The 20,056-nt window shown below is 30.6% G+C and overlaps 1 protein-coding gene across 6 annotated transcripts in view; it reads right to left on the bottom strand.

The window, feature by feature from the left end:
* The window catches only part of TCF4 (transcription factor 4), a 412,574-nt gene that overhangs the window by 136,375 nt on the left and 256,143 nt on the right, over positions 1–20,056 (bottom strand). For all 6 annotated transcript variants that reach the window (XM_051969592.1, XM_051969595.1, XM_051969593.1 and 3 more), the window contains 2 exons: positions 16,745–16,874; positions 16,169–16,218 (listed from right to left, as the gene is read on the bottom strand). In XM_051969592.1, coding sequence (XP_051825552.1) covers positions 16,169–16,218; positions 16,745–16,874 — 180 coding nt within the window. The remainder of the gene's footprint in view (positions 1–16,168; positions 16,219–16,744; positions 16,875–20,056) is intronic.

Here is a 20,056-nt window from a genome sequence, read left to right as displayed (position 1 = left end):
TCTAATTAAATAAAATTAGATGGTGCTTTTGGCACACTTTAATATTTGCTTGTTAAATATCTTTATATTTGATCAATCATCATAATAAACAATTGTAAAAAAGCAGAATCTAAATGTCACTTTAGTAGACATTTCCAAATCTGGAATTAAGATCTACTAGTAAAATAGACGTTAAAAGTAATTCAAGACAGCACATTTATTCCTCCTAATATTAAAAGCAGGCATAACTTACCTGTGCCTCAGTTTCCCCCTTACCATTGGTTTCTATTAAATATTCAGTAACAGGAATATATTGCACACCAGTCAGGATACATAAAACAAATGAACAAGAATTAGTAGTGAAATTAAAAAGATCAATATTCTGTGCCTGGCTTGGATCAGAAATATTATATATATATATATATGTTGTGTACTATAAATCTGTATAAACTTCCAACTAAAAATGGTATTCACACCATCATTTTTGATAGAACTTTGCACAGTAGGAATGCTCATTAATGCAGGGTAATAGCGTGATAAGCAGCTTAGACATAAAAATAGTGATATATATGTGTGTATATATATATATGTGCATGTGTGTGTGTGTGTATGTGCATTCAAAATACACATAAGTATATGTATGTGTTTGTATTTATGCATAAAAATAAAGTGCCAGTTGGAAACAAGGAGGCATGATCTAGGTCTAGTCTTTGCATAAATAAAAATAAACTTATAGAACTGAAGAAATGACAACAGGAAAAAAGAACACTTAAAGGCACAATAAGTCCTATTTGAGCCTACCAAATCAGGGATTTTCAATATCTAAACATTTTGGGGTATTAAGTGTATCAAAATCATAATCTCTAAATTAAGATACTGTTGCTTCTCTTCCCAGTAGAAATATCATATGCTTTTCATAAAGGAAAATATTTTAACTGCACCATGCAAGCACAATGGAATGAATTAAGAGCTGAGTATTATCAAGATCTGTTTTATAAGTCTTCTGTCCTATAATATTTCTTCCTTTGGCTCTGAATATTCATATTTTCCTGAAATTTAAAAAGACTGGTTTAATCTTAGCAGAGATTCTTTTTTTGTACTTTTATATAAAGCATTCGAAATCTCATTGACTTTTTTTTTTTATCAGTGGTCAATAAGGAGAGTAATATTAGCTATGAAGTACATTCACTCAAATTATTTCTTTGGTTATAAAGTATAAAACAGAAGCACAGCTTCAAAAGTTACAGCAATATAAAAAATATGGTAGAACAGAGGTATATTTAATGGAAAATGAAGGAAGAAGCAAGTGGCAGTAAAATAATTCAAAATTTCAGAATATTGTCATATAATGTTTTCTTAAAAAAATAACCTGCCACTGGAAGATCTGCAATGAAAGGGTTAACAGACATATGCTGTATAATTAGGAGATGCATTAATGATTATGAATAGTAAATGATTTGGTGCAAAGAAAAAAATTCAGTCAAAGGGACATGCACCTATCTTACATGTTTATTAGTAACTGTATATAACTAGAGAATTCTGCTATTAAGAATCCTGCATTATTGGTGTAAATACTTCCAAGGGTACATCAAATTGTAATCTTTCATACGACATCCATCAAACCAGGCTGGAGATTTTGACAAACATTAAACACAGTAAGGAGGCAATTATGTATGCATGATTTAATCTGCAACTAATTAATATGCAAATTTATTCATATGTTAGTTACTAAATTAAAAATGCAAAGAAGCCCTTATGGTGATTCTCGAAATTTTGCACAAACAGAACATTTAAAATGTAAGAAAAATGAAGTTTTTTGGAAACCTACAGCATACTTTTAGTGTTTTCAAAACCTGTTGCACTAAGAAGGTTCAAAAATATTTGTTTAAATGCTAAACAATGATGTAAAAGGTGTGCTAATTTCATGCGAGAATGTGGGAACAGAAAGGTTAATCAGAATTCTCTAGAACTCTTAAGAGATGCACCCTAATTACCAAACAAATGGTATTCTATCCCTTATCCCTCTAACCTATTTTTTGGATTGTTAGAAGTTGGTCATCTTTTTGAGGTCTTTCACCAACTGCTATGGCTTTGTGTGAAATAATAGCTAGTCTAAAGCAACTGGAATCTCTTGAAAATTCCAATCAGAACTTTCACAGCATTTGGTGTTCACTAAACATATCATCCACTCCTCAAGATGGTAGCTCACTCATTTTTGCCTCTGGGAACTGCTCTCTGCAAATATAGAAACAGGAGGAAAATCTTAAGGGAAGATAAAAACTATCCTGTATTTTCTTCCAATTGAATCTTCAAAGAAAATTATGAATTGAAACAAATAGGACAACAAAAAGTACAGAACCAGTCAGTCAAATGGCATTTATAATTTCTTCTGAAATGAAACTGGCTCTTTCAGAACTGTATCAATGCTCTATCATAGCCAGAAATTATTTTGATTTGTTTTGGGAAACGTCAGATCAATGTCAATTAAAAAATATATCCTGGTGTCTTTTAAGAGTATCACTGAGGGCAACTATCAGCCTTGCTACCTTTATTTTTTTATTAGCTGCATAAAGGCATTTTGCTTTTGTTTTTGAATTTCCAATTTGATTACCTTTTTAAAACGAGAAATATAGATGCTTTGTATATAGCTTTGGAAGTCACTATAAGGAACAGCTGCAGTGACTTCAAAAAATGTAGAACAAGTCAATGAGAAAGTACAATAATAGAGAGAGTCTAGGGCTACTTCCCAGTTCATTGAACTCTCACCCCATATTAAAAAAAAAGTCATCAATTCCATTAAAGCCAAGTATCACACAAAGAGGAAGTTAACCATGGACTGTGACTGCACACGCAGTCTGACTCTCTGCCCCCAGCTTCCCTTAACCCATTTTGATGCCAAGCAGGATACAGCGTGCCCATTTCTCTTTGTGCTTGTCAGCCAAAAAAAGCCCTGCCCTACGGTGCAATGATAAGCAGTCTGTTTTGATATTAGTACCTCAGTATGTAATATAAGAGAGTCAGATGCCCCCAAACTATGTGTTCTTCTAAGAGATTCCTGTTCAACCTCTTTACCAAGGAATATGAGTGATCCGTAAAGGCTTATGTTTAAAGAACAAGAAAAAAGACTATTATAAGAGTTCAAGGGGAGATGGAGATGATCCCTCTCTTCTTCAAAGGAGAATGAATGCTCAAATACAATATTTTCTAACTAAAAATATCTATTCATATTGGATTTAAACTATATGAGGCACACATTAATCTTCACATCATCTAAGATAAGAGAGTGAGCTAAGAAAATTATTTCCTAATTCAGAACTATTAAAATATATTATTTTCCTTTAAATATAACTAAGAACAATACTTAAAGATGATGATTTTGGCATGAATTTTCCCGACCTGAGTCTCAAAGAGAAAAAATGGCCATGGAAATCCCAAAATGCATCTGGATTTCTTTGTTAAATATACACAGGCTAATTCTAACCTGATGTAGCCTCTAGATGTGCCTTGCCAGGGAGCTAGGCATTCTTAACTTTAACAGGTGACTCAATTTTTGTTTTGACCAGAACTGAACATAAAGCTTTTAAAAGCTTAAATGTACACATTTATGCATTCATTACACAGTGTTAAATCTAATTTGTTCTTTTTACTGTCACAGGAAGCACATGTTTAAAGCAATCTGTTTCCTCATATGAATGCTTTCCTGTCTGTTTAAAAAAAATTGCGACACACTTTACCCTGAGTAACCAAGAGGTGATCATAAATATCCCTAAATAGCATTAAACAGATATGAAAGACATTAACACTTTCAGAATGCCAAAGTAGTATTAAAAAAAAATTCTAACAGATGCTCCTAGGTCAAAAAGTGAAATGTGTGTTTCCTGAAAAAACACTCTCATCAGAATCATAAATGAACTGTGAGTGGAGAAATGAGGTGTTGCTGAACAAACTAGAGGATCCTTTTGGTGAAGAACACTAACAATCCACTGCCAGAGTGTACTTGCAATAAAAAAGAGCCAAAATTAAATGGAAGTTTATGAAAACCAATATCCTTTGTAATCCACAAGGTGGCAATGACTACAAATGAGGGCTGGCTAAGTCTAACCTAACTTAAGACTTTTCACTTTCCCTAAGAAAGGTTCTTTCATTGCAAAATGACCAAAGAGGGGGCACTTCAAAGGAGAAAGAATGGTGGAGAATATATTGGCCAAAATGGAACCACACCAAACAATTTTAATTTTACGACCTGTCACTCTATGACTTACATTTGGCAAGAAAAAGATTTCTTCATAAGGAAATATAGTCAAATAATATGGCTATATGCAAATCAGTTTTAAAATGTAAGACTTAAAAAGCCTGTGCTTGCAAAAACAAAATAATTTTTAAATTATAAAAATTTTCCAGAGCCAACTGATGAAAATACGTGTTTCCTTATGAGAATTTAGCCATATCATTAAAAGAAAACTCTGGGGCAAAGGTTAAAACCAACTTAATCTCTATATCTCTCTAAAATACCAAAATAATTACCATGGTTCTGTATTAGGAATTCATGGAACATGATGCTGAAAATCTTTAAGTTTTTCTTTTGATTTATAACTAAACAAACTGATGTACTAATACACATAATTATGCCATGCAACATGAAGTGAAATTTTCCTTTCACAATCTATCATTTCTTGAACTAGCAGAGCCTAATTATAAGAGAAAACTTTTGCAATTACTCAGTAGCATCCCCTTCTGAATACCTGCAGAATAACATCAATGTAATTTTAAAACAGGAAAAACCCTTAATAACTAATGATAAAATACCTTCATGTAAAAAATATTTAAAAATATTTTTCTCAAAATCTAGTATCTCCATTTTCAAAATAAGGAAAGGCAGGGTTAGAGAGACTTGCCACTGAGAAATATAACTGATGAGAATGCAAAAATCTGATCCTAAATCCAGTGTTCTTTACATTATATGATGTCTAATAAACAAATTATTCATCAAAGGAACTATATTATAACAGATCCTCCATCTTGGAATGATTTCCACTTTCAAGATATGAAAGATGTGCATAAATTTTGGAAACAAAAGACTTAATTACCTGGTTCTTGTTGTACTGATGTTGTAAGAAATGGGGATATAAAGGTCACTTACAGTAGAGCACAATATCATTTATAGGGTGTCCAGGCTACAACAAACTACTTTGCAACTAAATGGCTACTTATGATAATCAGGTTTTGCTATGCTATAAGCCTATATGTTAGATTTCCTTAATTTGATTAAAAAACAAAAACAGTTCTACATATTTCATTATGCAATAGCAAAGAAGAGTATTCTGAGATATCTAAGACACAGGCAAAAAGTTGTGGCAAAGAATTGCAGTGATCTTGGAATCAGAGCACTTAGGCTGATCTTTGAAATAGATTTACTTTTAGTTTACTTTCAATGAGCCTTAATTTTCTCATGTGTAAAATAGATATAATCATAGTTTCACTACCTAAGTCAAAGAGTTGTTACTGAGGAAAAGGGTTTGCAAAACCTAGGTATTGTTCACTTATCATGTCCTAATGTTCATGACCCCATTTGGGGTTTTCTTGGCAGAAATATTATAGTGGTTTGCCATTGCCTTATCCAGCTCATTTTACAGATGAAGAACTAGGGGTAAACAGGGTTAAGTGACTTGCCTATAGTCACATGGCTAGTTTTTGTGGGAGGCTCATTTGAACTAGAGTCTTCTTGACTCCAGGCCTAGTACTCTATTCACTGCATTATCTAGCTATCCCCAAAGTACTATAGAAATTTGAATTATTATTATTATTGATAAAATTATCTTATTGGGATGAAGGAGGAATAACAGGGAAACTATGACAATGGATAATTTAAAAAGTGAAATTGAATTATATTTAGTGTCTTCTGGTATTCCAAGTGATATAATCAGTCAAATTGCAGTGAGGTTCCTGTTTATTATATTTATATGCTGTTATATATCTTTGTTAAAAAATAATTTGCTATTAAAATAGTTCAAATGTAGAATGTTTTAAGGTTTTTAAGGTGTTTTTTCCTAATTATTTCATTTTATCCTCATAACACAAGTAGGTGCTATTATTTTTTAGATGATTAGATGAAATGCTCTCTCAGATTTATACAGAATTAAAGTCAGTTTTTCATTCACTTCAGCATTAATTCAACAAATGTCTATTAATAATGAGTAAGTTCAATGAACTCTGCCAGGTGTTTCAGGGCAGGAGATGTACAAATGTGTATCAGACACAGCTGCTAGCCTTGTAGAGCTGCTGGGCTTGAAGTCAGTAAATACTTATCCTTGAATCCTGCCTCTGCCCCAAACTGTGTAATTCAGGTCTGTACCATTAAAGTCCTTGAACCCAAGTCTCTTCATCTGTAAAATGGGTGTATTTATAATACTTTCCTTATAATATTATGAGGATTAAATGAGTTACTTTATGTCATATGCCTTTCAAATCTTAAAGTGCTATATATATATATGTAAATATATATAACAATTATTATCATCATTACTGTGAATCCTAGAATTCTGTGAAATGATGAAAGGTCCACAAAATAAGTTCTTTAAAGTTTGTCTTCGTCCAGTCTTTAGTTTTCAGTGACACAATACTGCAATTTCAAATGGGATGAATTTAGGTAGCATGTGCTTCAGGATTCATATAAGGGCACCTTCAAAAGAAAGTAATGCTGAAAATAATATGTTTCTCTGATTAGTTACTAAAACTAGAAACTGACACCTGGATTAAAACATTTGTTAAATGAATCAATGAATGGATGAATGAATGAAAGGAACTGACAATATTGATTCTTCCATCTTGATTCCTCCCAGTTTATTATTAAAGTCACAAAGACCAAACTGTCAATTTTTTTTTTTTATTAAAGAAAAAAAGAAACATTTTTGTTGGGGGGAGGTAGGGGATTACATACATTGATTTATATGTTTGGGAATTTTACCTACTGTTGTTCTGAAGAAATATTCTTAGTTTCTTTTTTCTCTCTCTCTCTCATTCTTTCTTTTTTCTTTCCTCTTTTTTTTTGGTGGAAGGTAAGAGTGGAATGAGGGCATGGACCCAGCTTTCAACTAGTGGCATTATTTTTAGGTTCTAGACATTGAGTATGTTTCTAAAACTAAAAACACATGAAAACACTTAAAACACATATACAGTCACTACATCTAGAATTAACATTTTTTTTCTTAAAGAAAATTTTAGTAATAAAGGGGTTAAGATTTTTACTTTTACAATAAACAATGAAACTTGGGTCTTTTTTACATGACATGAGGGTCAATAATTGAAAGGTGTTTTTGTCTTACATTTATTCTCCAGGATAAATAATTAAATGTGTTCCATAAATCAAAACAACCTGTCAAAATTTTTCTAAAATCCTACTTTCTACAGTAAAACAAATTTAAGCTTTTTCTACATTCTTTAACAACTTCATTTTTATTTCTTTCAACTATATATTTAAAGATAAATATTTTAATTTTTCTTGTAACAATGATCCCAGAATGAAGATTTTTCATTCTAAATGTCTATATTTTGCATCTATTTTATAATTTATAGACAATTCTTGTAAATATTAGTTCTAGCCTTTGCTGAAACATTTTTGTTTGCTAAAATTACCAAATCTGAAACCACTAAAATCAAATGGCATGATTTGAAGATGGTGCTACTAAGAATCAACTACCTATCCCAAATTGTTTCTTCAGAGGAACTAATGATATACTGATCTGATATGCCAATAGGAAAATGAAAACTATTATATTATCATTACAAACATTGTGCAGAAAGCACATTTAGAAAGAAGTTAGGAAAAAGAAGTTGCTTAAGACAAAGTAGGGAGATTTTTTGAATATTGCTAAAATAATTCTATAATAGCAATATATAAAATTCAACATATAGCAAGTTAAGTCTGTGATATATTTTAATTTATGAGTTGCAACACTTATTTTTATTATTTAAGTGCACCAAGAACAATTATAGGGAAATGTTTTAGGATAAATTAGAGACAAATAGTGTTTTTCCCCATATCCAAGTAATTTGTTACCAAAAAAGAAATGTCCCCTCAAATGCTGAAACTGAAAATATAATTGGCATACAACAGAACACATAGCAAAGATTTTCTTTATGATAAGGTCTTCATTATGCTTGTCTATGGTCAAGCAAGTTCATGCCTCTCATATATACTTATCAGTTATCCATATTTTCTAGACAAAATCTTAAAAACATATGTATTATCTATTGCACTACCATAATATTTCTGAAGAGGGAGTATATGCACCAGCAAAAACACAGTTATTCAATAAGTACACACCTATGTTATGAATTATAGAAATACACACACATCCTCCAAATTACTGTTGAATATGTTTTGTGCTCAAATTATTATATATTTAAAACTGTGTCAATTTTGCATTGCCTTTCTTTAAGGATTCAGATAAATCTGATCCTATACCAATCAATATAGAGGGTATATATGTCCTGTTATTCCTTATAAATATAACTTTTTAAAAAACTATATTTAAATATTCAGTGCAACTTATTTAAAAACAAAAGAGGTGTCTGTCAATAGTACAACTGCATTTTAATCTTTCTTAAAAAATATACTATTACTCTGATGTCACTGAAGAGATTCCTTTCTTCTTTCTGCATCAGTTCTACAATTTTAAGAGAATCTTATTTACCCAGCCCACTAGTTTAAAATCAACTTTGATTTGCTAATTTTAAAAAATTGTTTGGAAACTTAACTAAGAAATTTAAACCTTAGAACTGTAGAAATGAGTGCTAGAAATGCAAATTTCCATTTCCATTCAATAAACTTTAATGTTTTTAAAATATTTAACAACGAAAAGTGAAAAAAATCTTACTCCTTTAAATGGCACTCTTTGAAATCCCCAAAGTATTGAAACTTGATCAATTTTTTCTCTTACTTTTGAAAATAAGGTAAATACTAGTACATGAATCTTCCAACTTTTCATCCTCTATGAGTTTCTTGTCCTATATTTTTTGGTAACTCACATGGACTAACACACTGTAAAATTAATAATAAAATTTCAAATATATTAGAATACAAGGACTCCTTTATTATGTGTCCAAAAGTTTGTGGATTCTTTATAATAGTTTCTGATGAAAAAAAAGCTACTGCAATCTAGGTAATGCTTTTAAATGAATCTATTTATTAAGAGCTTCCACATACATTTAAAAAAGTTACACAGTACACATCTGTGTTTATATATATATTTAACTTTACACACACACATATGCTATGGGAGGATGTTCTGGTTACCTTTTCTCATTCTTTCATGCACCTCTATCTGTCTTCACCCTCACCCCTCTTTTTTTATATGTACAGGTAACTTTAATCCAGTATTGGCTATCCCAGTTGTAAAGTTCTAGCAAGGTATCTAATGTCTTTTCCTTTTTTCCTTTTATTTTTTCTTCTAGTTAGTAATATTCCTAATAGAAAGATGATTGAATCAATTACACACACAGACACAAATACACACACACACAGAGCAGTGTGACAAACTAGATAAAAAGCTCCTTTAACCTCTCAGAGCTCCAGGTTGGTCTCTAAAATTGTCACCTGAGGTACTAAGCACAATGTTAGAAGTTCCCTTCCCATAGCAAGAAAAGTCTAGTTCTAATCTAAAATTAAGTATATGTATGTATGCATGTACATAACATTTATTTAGTCTATAGAAACTGTATCTATAAATACAAATAAACAATTCTTATTACATATATATAGAACAAATACTTTTATCACCTTGCATTTTAAAAATTAATATCACAATGATGACTTTTGACATATATATATATAAACCTCTCATTTCCCTATGACTCATAGGTTGGAAATCAGTACATTGAAACATTTTTCTACTGCTGCTTTTGGGTTCATGGGAGAAGGAAGGGAAGAGTGGAATCAAGTCAAAGTTGTAAATTTCTTATAATAGGCTTCTTTAGCAAGTTGGTTAACTTAATCGTTCTGATAAATTTTGAGACTGTGACAAATTCCACTCTTTAGTGAAGTGTAACTTCAATGAAATATGATATATTAAGTATAGCTTCTCAAGGCTATTTTGCTATCAGAATTTTAATAATAATTCTTAGCAAATATTTTACCCATACACACATACCACAAAACAAAAGAAGCACTTTCCTGCATATACATATGTTTTTATGGTGTATACCACAGAGACTAAACAAAATATTAGATTATAGTACTCCCAAAGTAATCTGTAATAGATCACACACAAAAGAAAATCATTTGGGAAGGATTCATAGCACAATTATCAAGAGGATACTGGCTATGGGGCTGTATTTTGTTTTGTTTTGTTTTAGAGGGGGTGAAATACATTTCTATAAAAAACAAGAGAATATTCTGGTTATTTTTTCCACAGTTTTTTGCACATTTCCATGAAAACTGTCATAGGCCATATAATATGTTCATCCAACTTTGGTTCTTCATATTTATTCTTTTCCTTCTTCACAGTCATTCTCTCTTGCAGGTAACAATATACCAATAAGAAATAGGATATCAGATTCAGTCAATAATATGCTAAGATACCTTACTTCCTGGTTCAAAACAGTAGAGAAGAGACATATTCTTATTATCAGATTCCAAAATGAAGTACAAAAATCTGAAACCTAACTTTTGCAACATGCTTAAAGGATAGGTTGCATTGTCATATATTTTTGTGCACTCATTTTGTCTTTTAAATCATTTTCTAATCATAGGATAGTAATCTTCAAAAAGATTTAGGCTTGATTTTATAGATTCTGATATTTAAATCTCATATACTCTAATGCAGAGACTCATGACTCATATTAGTTATAATTATACAGTACAATAAACAACCCTGAAAGTAAATTTCCTTAGTATTAGAAGTAAGAACTATGATCAGATATTTATATTTAAGTCTTAACATAGAACCAGGCACATAGTAGGTCCTTAATAAATGTTTATTGATGGATTGATCTGCCTGAATACTGAAGAAATATTAGCATTTTGCATGCTAATAACTTTTATTATATTTTCAAAGAAGAATCATGTAAAATGTAATTCAGAATGAACTGAAATGTTGCACTCTGCACATAGGAAAAACCTAATGTGAAAGTAATTTTTCTTTTCAGATATAAAATTTATTTCTATTACTCTTAACTCCAACCTGAACTTCAGAATATATAACAACCCTTTTATATAAGAAAAAAATCCTCTCATCTTTCCATATTATGAAGCAGAAAATGGGCATGGTGTATTTAAAGATGAATAAAATCTACTTACCCAATATTAGTAATTTGACATAAAAGTCCCACATTTCTGCAGTGTGCATATATGTAAAATGCTTGAAATATTTAGTTGATTTTAGTTTTTATTTGACTAATGGCTATTTTCTTACTTCACTATGAAACATAGACCTGACATATTTTCTTTACTGGATACTTTCTTACTTCACTACGAAACATAGATCTGACATATTTTCTTTACTATTAAGTGACCTATTTTATTTTAAATAAAGGTGTGTGTGATGCATGCGCGTGTGAGAGACAGACAGAGACACTTCTGACAAACACAGAGATAGAGAAAGGGGAGAGAGAAAGAGAGGCAGAGAAAGAGAGACAGAGATACAGAGAGAGACAGAGAGACAGACAGATGGAGAGAGGGAGGGAAGAAAGGAAGGAGGGAGAGAGAGAAGAAAGGAGAAAGACTTCATATTAACATCCTAATGAACTGGAAAAGTTTATTATATAATGAATACTTTTTTTTCATCAATTTCAACCATGGCTACTGAATTTGGAAATTGTCTAACCATTTTGAAATTTTTAGATTACAAATGAGAAAAGTCTTTTTTTAACACCTATTTTGCTTGACTTAATTATATCTAATGTAGAATTTTATTTTTACAGAGATCTTTTAATACTTTTAAACACTGCCTAATTTTGCCCTCAATCCTTAAATGATGTATTCAGACTTTGGAATCTTTTTAAAAAAGAATGTTTTACTTATAACAACCACAGAAGAATTTGAAATCTTACACAAATATTTTTATACTTCACATTCAGATAATAACTAATGCAGAGGCTTAAAATTGGCTAATTTATACTGATCAGCAAGTTTTAGTATCTTCAATGTAGAAAAGATTTTAAACTAGATGATCAAATATATTGCTTATCATTGGATATATATTTTGTCAAATTGAATACTTAAAGCATTTAAAAAACCTACTTGGAAAAAAATCTCAATATATAAGATTACATTTAAAAATACAGATGATGATTTTTTAAGTTTGTGTAGATGAGGGATAGTTTTACATATTTACTAAACTTTGTTTCTATGAAGAAAGATTTGTATTCCATGGGGCCAATTATCTTTTTTTTTTTTTTTTTTTGGCACCAGACTGAAATAATGGTGAAAAAAGTAATTAAAAATTTGATTAATTATTAGTATTACTTTGGATTATTTCATTGAACATTTGAAGGTAGCATAATTGAAGTTGAAGCTTAGACCTGCCAAGTACATTTATCGCAAGTTACAAAACTAAAGTGAAGAGACAGATTACTAAATGTTCATTTTTAAGCAGGGGCTATAAAATTTTTAGAAACACCTATGTTGCACTTTTTATGTCATGAAGTAGATGATTTTTCAAGAAGCATGAAGAGTTTTTTAAGTGGAAAAGATGTGGTAGTGCCTTGTTGTTTTTTGAAGGATGATATAATGTCATTAATTTTCACTAGTAGTTAATGATAATGCAATAATTTTTTTTATCAAGATAGGATTTTTAAAAATTGCTTTAATGGCAGATATTTAATTCTAAACTTTAGTTCTTACTTGAACACATTTTATTTGTTAAAGAATTTTCATTTAGTGACACAATGATAAATAAATGAACGGAAAGGGCAGCAAGTTTACCAAGTTTTTATTTCAAGATGAAGGATGTATGAAAACTCAAACTATGCACTATTTACTCTGTCATATACTGAGATTTGAATTAGAAAATAAAATTGTACTTAAAACCAAAAACAATAAATCCAACAAATTAGGTAAGTATGTTTTAAAACATAAGAATAAATTGAGATGCTCTTTAAAAGAAAGTTTAGAAAGACTGACATTAAACTTGAAAAATATTCTGAAATACTGAACAAGGGTCTCCTGGGAAAATGATATGATATTTTCTATAGCCTTTGCTTCTTCCATTAATCTTAAATATAGATGTCAATATCCTTCCCTCCCCCTCTTACCTATAGGGAGTAGAAGTTATAAGATGGACACTAAGTCATCACCTAAATGAATTATGTTAAGTGCTTTGAGATCTCAGATTGAAAAGCAAAACAAAAGACATTGATTTATCTTACCAAACCTACTGTGGAACTAGGTCTATATTTTCTTTCTCCTATAGATGATGTAGAATTTTCAAACAAGTTGAGGCAAATCTTTGAGCTTCCCCAGATCATCCCAGCATAATAAAGTTTTGTAAAACATCGATAAAATTTCAATTATAACACTGTATTTTAAACTTACAGTGAATAATAATTTGATAATGGAATTTTACAGTTTAAATTTTTAGAGGAGAAAAAAGTGGTCTATTTTATTTTTTAAAAAATCAAATGAGATGACACAATAAACTGTGACAAATTTAGTCCTATTTACTATTATGAACATGTTCTTAAAAGAACTTGTAAATTTTTTTTTAATCCAGCTACAATCACTCCAAAAGAAACCTTACGTTGTCCCCAACCTTTCATTATCTACTATACAAATATTGGTTCATGTTATCAAATAAATATCCATCATTTTCTTTGAGTTGAAATAGAACTGATTTGACTAATTTAGAAATAGAGGCTTATTGGGCTTAATGCATCAGACTCTCATTTCTAATGTAATCTGCCAGCAGATGAATTAGTACATTTTGTTAAGTATTTAAGGTATGTAGTTTTTGTGAAAGAGCTCTAAGTTATAAGTAATAATGTGGGTATAATAAAGCCAATATAAATGAATAAAAATACATTTATTTGAATTGCTATTAAAACTGCATTTCCCTCATCTTCAAATACTAATAAATCAAATATTTAAATCCTAAAGTAACCAGAACAAGCTTGTTCTACCAAAAGCAAAATTGTCCTGTATTTATTCATTCGCATAAAAATTGTATTCACTTAAAAAGTTTCATCAGAGTCTTTCAGACTGAATTGAATGTTCCAATAAGAGCATCTCCTAAACATGCTACCAGAGCAGAAGGATAGAATAATCCAAGCTGAACATTCCATGACTGAGTTCTAATTACTAGGCAATATCGGTTTAGAACAGGGTGGCATTCAGATTTTCCTGAACATATCACAACACTTCAACAACACTACAATAACTCACTGTAGAGCAAGGGTAAAATAGTACCAGTGTAATTGTCCTAAAATGGTCAGCTGTCTACAGGGAAATATTTTTAATTCATGACAAATTATGGAAAATTGTTGTCTGACAATGATTAAGCAAGTACAAAACAGACTTAATACCACACAAATGCACTACTTATGTAGTGGAAAGAAATTTGCATAATTTTGAACACAAGAAAAAATTTAACAGTTAATTTTTAATATATGACAGAAAATTAAGACACAACATCTTTAAGCACTTGTTCCTTGTAGCAGTTATGTGATTACTTCAGATCACTGAAAAATATAATTTTTGCCTTTAAAAATATTCACATTATATAGAACTGTATCATGTAAAATTGCTATGAAAACTACTAAAAACTAAGAACTTATACAAATTAAATCTTCTGACTTTAAGTTTTAAAAGTACTCATTAAAAACCTTGGGATTTAGGGAGCTTACCATTTAAAAAACAAATCTATTTAAAATAAAAATTCATTATATTGACATTTTCTGGTGGAAGGAAAGGATATAACTTTGGTTGTCCAAAATTACTTTGATGACCATTAGTTAGCATTTTACTTTGACAATATTCATATATCTAAAATTTCCATAATGTTCCTTCAATATTATCAAATTATGCAACTATAATACTCTTATATACTTTAATTTAATCAATTTATAAATTTATTGTTGAAACCAAGTGAAACGCACAAATGTTTGGATTTATCTGATCTCAATAAACATGCAAAATCCATTATTCTTCTGATTAAAATAAAATATTTCTGTAACAATTGCAAACATATTTTGAAATATTTTAATATGCCTTAGAAATATAACTACTCATGATTATATCTTGATTAATGTGATATTTTTTGAGAGGCTGCCAGCATCTTGTGGAACATTAAATTAAATAAATATTAAAAATATATGTCAGAATAATTTCTTTTGTTCCAGATTAGGTCTTTAAGAATGAAAAAAAAAGTCATCATATATTCTTGTCCAGAAGAATATCACTAGAAATAATCTTCCTAAACAAAAGGCTAAATAAAATATTTAGGTAAATTAACTGAAAATCTATAACATCAGAGGTTTCAACACAAGAACCATCTAACTTATGTAGTGGAAATATCCTCTAGCTTTCTGCCTGGGGAAAACTATTTAGGTTGTCCTTTCCGTCATATCTTTGGGGCTGGGGAATACAGAGAAACTCTCAACCACTGCACATAGCTCCATCTATTAAATAACCCAGAATGCTTTTGGTTACAGCTGGATTCTTCTAGTTGTCACCTGATATCACATATCCAAAGAGCTACTGGTGCAGTACCTTTACAGACTTCATTCAACACTCTCAGTAGAAAATAAAGATGTTTTCCCTGCACTATGTGCTGAAAACCATGTAAATTTCTTCTAAATCCTCTCCACAAATCTTCTTTAGCATGCAAATCCATAAATCATCATAATACTGACAAAGCATTTAACCAATACATGAAACTAATGCTCATTCCATCCAAAGACACTAACAGGTAAAACTCCTCAAACTTTAGGCACCTTTTCAAAAGCTCTCGTCAGAGCTTACCCTGCTGAAAATCCACATGGCCACCCTTCTTCCACATTGGCAATTAATCACTTTATCATTTAAAATGGCAGCATTTTCAGGTTCTTCCTACTTCATCTACGTTTTCTATGAACAAATGTTGATCCGGATCATACAATATAATTCACTTTCATCTTCTTATGATAAAAATATAATATATGTGTATATGAAAAACAACAACCCAGCAATAGCAATTTGAAAAAAGACAGTACTTACTGAAGATGGTAAACCCGGAGGAACTTTTCGAACTTTCTTTGTTTGTACTTCTGCAAAAAAGATGAATGACTTTGTGAGTCACAGAAGCTTTTCCTATATCACATATGCTATACCATGAAACACCTAGTCATTGCTGCTAGCAGTTTAGCCTGAAGTTTTTTTTTTTTTTTTTTTTTTTTAAGTATGTTGATAAAATGCCACAGACATCATTAACTCTTATCTTGTTGGGGAACTAAAAAACAAACAAACAAACAAAAAAGTAAAAACTGCTATTTAGATAGGATAATGAATTTAAAATATTAATGATTTTTATCTATAAGATTGTTTTCTCCCAGTATTTATTTTTTTTTAAAATTGGTCTTTTTATTTTGCCAAAGAAAAATACAGAATAAGCTAATAGAGAATAAAGCTCCTGATATCTCAGCCTAATATATAGAAGTGATCTATATATTTAGTTTAGGAAGCAAGTCACTATTTTTAGATTTCAACAAATAATACAGCTTTTTTCTCTTTTGTCATGTGTTCCTAAAAAACGCATCAGCCCAAATCATGAATTCAAATATATGAAGAACTCACCCATGGCACTACTGTGAAGAGGCCTCCTCCGAGGGTTATTGCTAGAATACTGATAGTACTGGGAACCAGGTTTGGATGGTGAGAGAGCTCCTGGATTGCCCATATCCATGTCACTTCCAAGGAGACTTTGCTAAAAGGAATAAAAAGAAAGAAAGAATATATATGGTTAAGTTTTTCTTTTCTTTCTTTATTCTCTCTTCCCTCTAACTCCCCCCCCTCCCCAAACTCCCCCACCTCCCTGGAACTGATTGTTAGCACTTAAATCCATGGAATAAAGAAAACAGCATCTGCTAAACTGAAGCATTAAAAAAAATCTGTCTAAAACAGCCATCACAAAGGACTTTAAGTTCCTTACATTAGAAAATAAGGTAAAGGGTATTTTTGTTTAAATTCTTTTAAAATAACATAATGACTTCAGTATTCTTCATTGATATTATGATAAAATGTCATTTACAAAAGATCAACTTTCATTTAACCAGATTTAGGAATTTTATCTGTGAATTGTTCATGTGTTTTGTAGAAACCAAAAATGAATTTGAATATTTAGAATAGAAAAACTTCATTCTGTAGTTTATGTATCAATGTGTATTTAAAAGTAGCTCTATTGTATTTAGAAGTTTATCTACATATAACAAAGGTTTTTTAATGAATAAATTTTATGGCATAAAAATGGCAAATTATACATGAAATTTAGTTGCTTTTAGAAATTATAAATATCAGAATTGACAAAAATTTTAGACGATTTAGTCTAAATAGGAACAAAATAGAATATCTCCTGAGGATTCTTGCCAAATAGAGAGATAAATATTCACAGAAACAAAATTTACCTGGACATTCAGAAACTTTCATAGATCACTTTAATTACAATATAACATTATTAAACCTTATGATATTATGACATGAAAAATACTGTATAATATTAAATGTTCTATAAACTACATTGAAACTTACCCCAAATACATAAATCCCCTGATTATACTCTGCATTGAACACATTGTTCTTTTAATTATTCTGATATGCAATAAAACAGGTGTAGATACTACCATTTATATTAAGAACAAATTTACTATTTAATAAAGAAATTTTAAAATTAAGTACCAAAAATCTAACTTTATCGTTACTTGTAATCAACTTTTACTGACTGAACTAATTACTGTACTTGATAAAGTACAGAATGTGTTTTCCCTAATCTAAATTCTAATCACCATGTCACTCACAACAGACTTAGTAATGCTTCACTAACACACTATTCACATGCAAAATACTCTAAATAGGCCAATTATGACTCTGCCCCTGTTCCCTGGTTAACCCGCTGAGAACTGAAAAATTTCACAAGGCAGTCACCAACTAAAACAAAGGGTCCTTGTTTTAAATTAAGACAGTCTTTTTGATTCCTAAATAGCTCAACAAAGTGGCATGTCTTCCAATGAAAGCAGTTGGTCAAATATGACCCATAAGCTGGAAAATCAGAAATTAAAACATACCTTTTCCATGACCATATAGTTAAATATCAATTTTAAATTCAAGAATTTTTTGTGTGTATGAGAAATACCTAAAATAACTACTCACTATTGACATTCTCCTTTACTGATTCTATTTTTAATCTTTCATACAATATTTAATAAAACACATTTTTTAAAAATCCCATGGGATGTTAGTTCAAAATTGATTTTTTGAGTCACAAACTTATTGTAGTTAAGTACAATTATCTGCCACATAGCTAACACACACCTGGCATCTGCATACTTTCCTTTCTCTGATGGTTTCTTCACTTCTTTCCTTTCTCACAGAAAAGCAAAATCAGAAATGAGCTTCATGAAATCAAAGGAGCTTCTCTAGAATTTCTGGTAGGCATAATTTCTCACCCAAGAAGTAAGAAATATGACTAACTTTGACTTTGACTATTAGTTCAATCTTCAAGTTAGTTATAAATGTTTTCTACTATTAAAGAATGCAGCTATATCTGCATATAGATAAATGATATATTTTGAAGCACACCCAACAGAATTGTGGAAAGATTAAAAGAAGTATTTTGATAACTGCATTTGTTCAAAATTCTTGCTACTTTAAGTGAGATTCACTAAACAGTCTAATATATGGAATATTAGACTGTTTAGTGACTTCCTATTCAGTCCTGTTCATAGTTTCATAGGTAGAAGAACAACTCTCACTTTCAGATGCATTAGTGGCTCTTGTTTAGTGATTTTAAATTTGACTGTCTTTGCATAGAATCCTCCAGTTTCTTCCTTTTAAAAGTCTTTGTTTTCCCTTAAAATAATTCATTTTTCTAGGCTATATATATATGTTATTTTCATCCACTTAAGGGGACTTTTCTCAGGACTCCAGCAAAAGAGTCTCAATCCTTCTCTTCCTCTATCTCTCTGTTTCTATCTGTCTCTTTTTTTCTTTCTCTCTCTCTGCACACACACACACACACACACACACACACACACACACACACACACACACACAGAGAGAGAGAGAGAGAGAGAAAATATTGTATAAAAAGAACAACGGGTAGTTATTTGTTCAGCCTATAAGAGATTCCAAAATGTCTGCCACAAAGAAAAAAAGACTAAAAAACAGCAACAACTTAAGTGTTAGTATGCTCTAGAAAGAATCTAACGCTTAAAATAATTTTTAAAAAAATTTTGAATAGCATCAAATTTTAAATTTTGAATAAAATTCCTGAGTTTCTAGAATCTGAATACACCACACTTACTTTTAATACTGTCTGAAAGTTAAGCGTATATGTGCCATTTTTACTTTTTTGAAGTAATAGTCTAATCCTTCTGTTAAATAGGATTAGGATGGTTCTAGCTTTTCAGATAGTGCAAGCTCATGTTCTGTGGTTATGTTGGATCCCACCAGTAAGCTGCCAGATTCTGCCAGGAAATACTGGAAACAAGATGTTGCATCTCTCAGAGCTAACCTGTAAATCTTAAAGTCATAGTGTTCTATTCGGCTAAACAGTCTTTAAAATAATAAAGGAAATCCCCTTAATGGGGCCCCCATTTTCCTTCATGGCAAAGCAGTTTCAATTTTGTTTAAAATCTTCAAAACCAAGAAAGGAATGAACTGAATTTATCAGTCAGGTTTTCATGCTTTTCATTTAACAGCAAAGAGCCAATCTTAGCATAGCAACCCATGTGCCAGATTCAGGCATCCTGCAGGGCTCTTTGTCAGTATGAATTTTTGTTTGTTTGTTTGCTACACAGGATCTGGGTCTGACTGTGCTTCTAACCTGCTCCCAACCTTGCCTCTTTTTTATTTTAGCTCCACCCACAAAGCTTTTGTCAAATCTCAGATCAA

This window comes from Antechinus flavipes, chromosome 1 (genome assembly GCF_016432865.1).
Source record: "Antechinus flavipes isolate AdamAnt ecotype Samford, QLD, Australia chromosome 1, AdamAnt_v2, whole genome shotgun sequence".
Taxonomy (NCBI): Eukaryota; Metazoa; Chordata; class Mammalia; order Dasyuromorphia; family Dasyuridae; genus Antechinus; species Antechinus flavipes.
The sequence above is the reverse complement of the archived record's forward strand: the minus strand, read 5'-3'. Positions and strand labels throughout refer to the sequence as shown.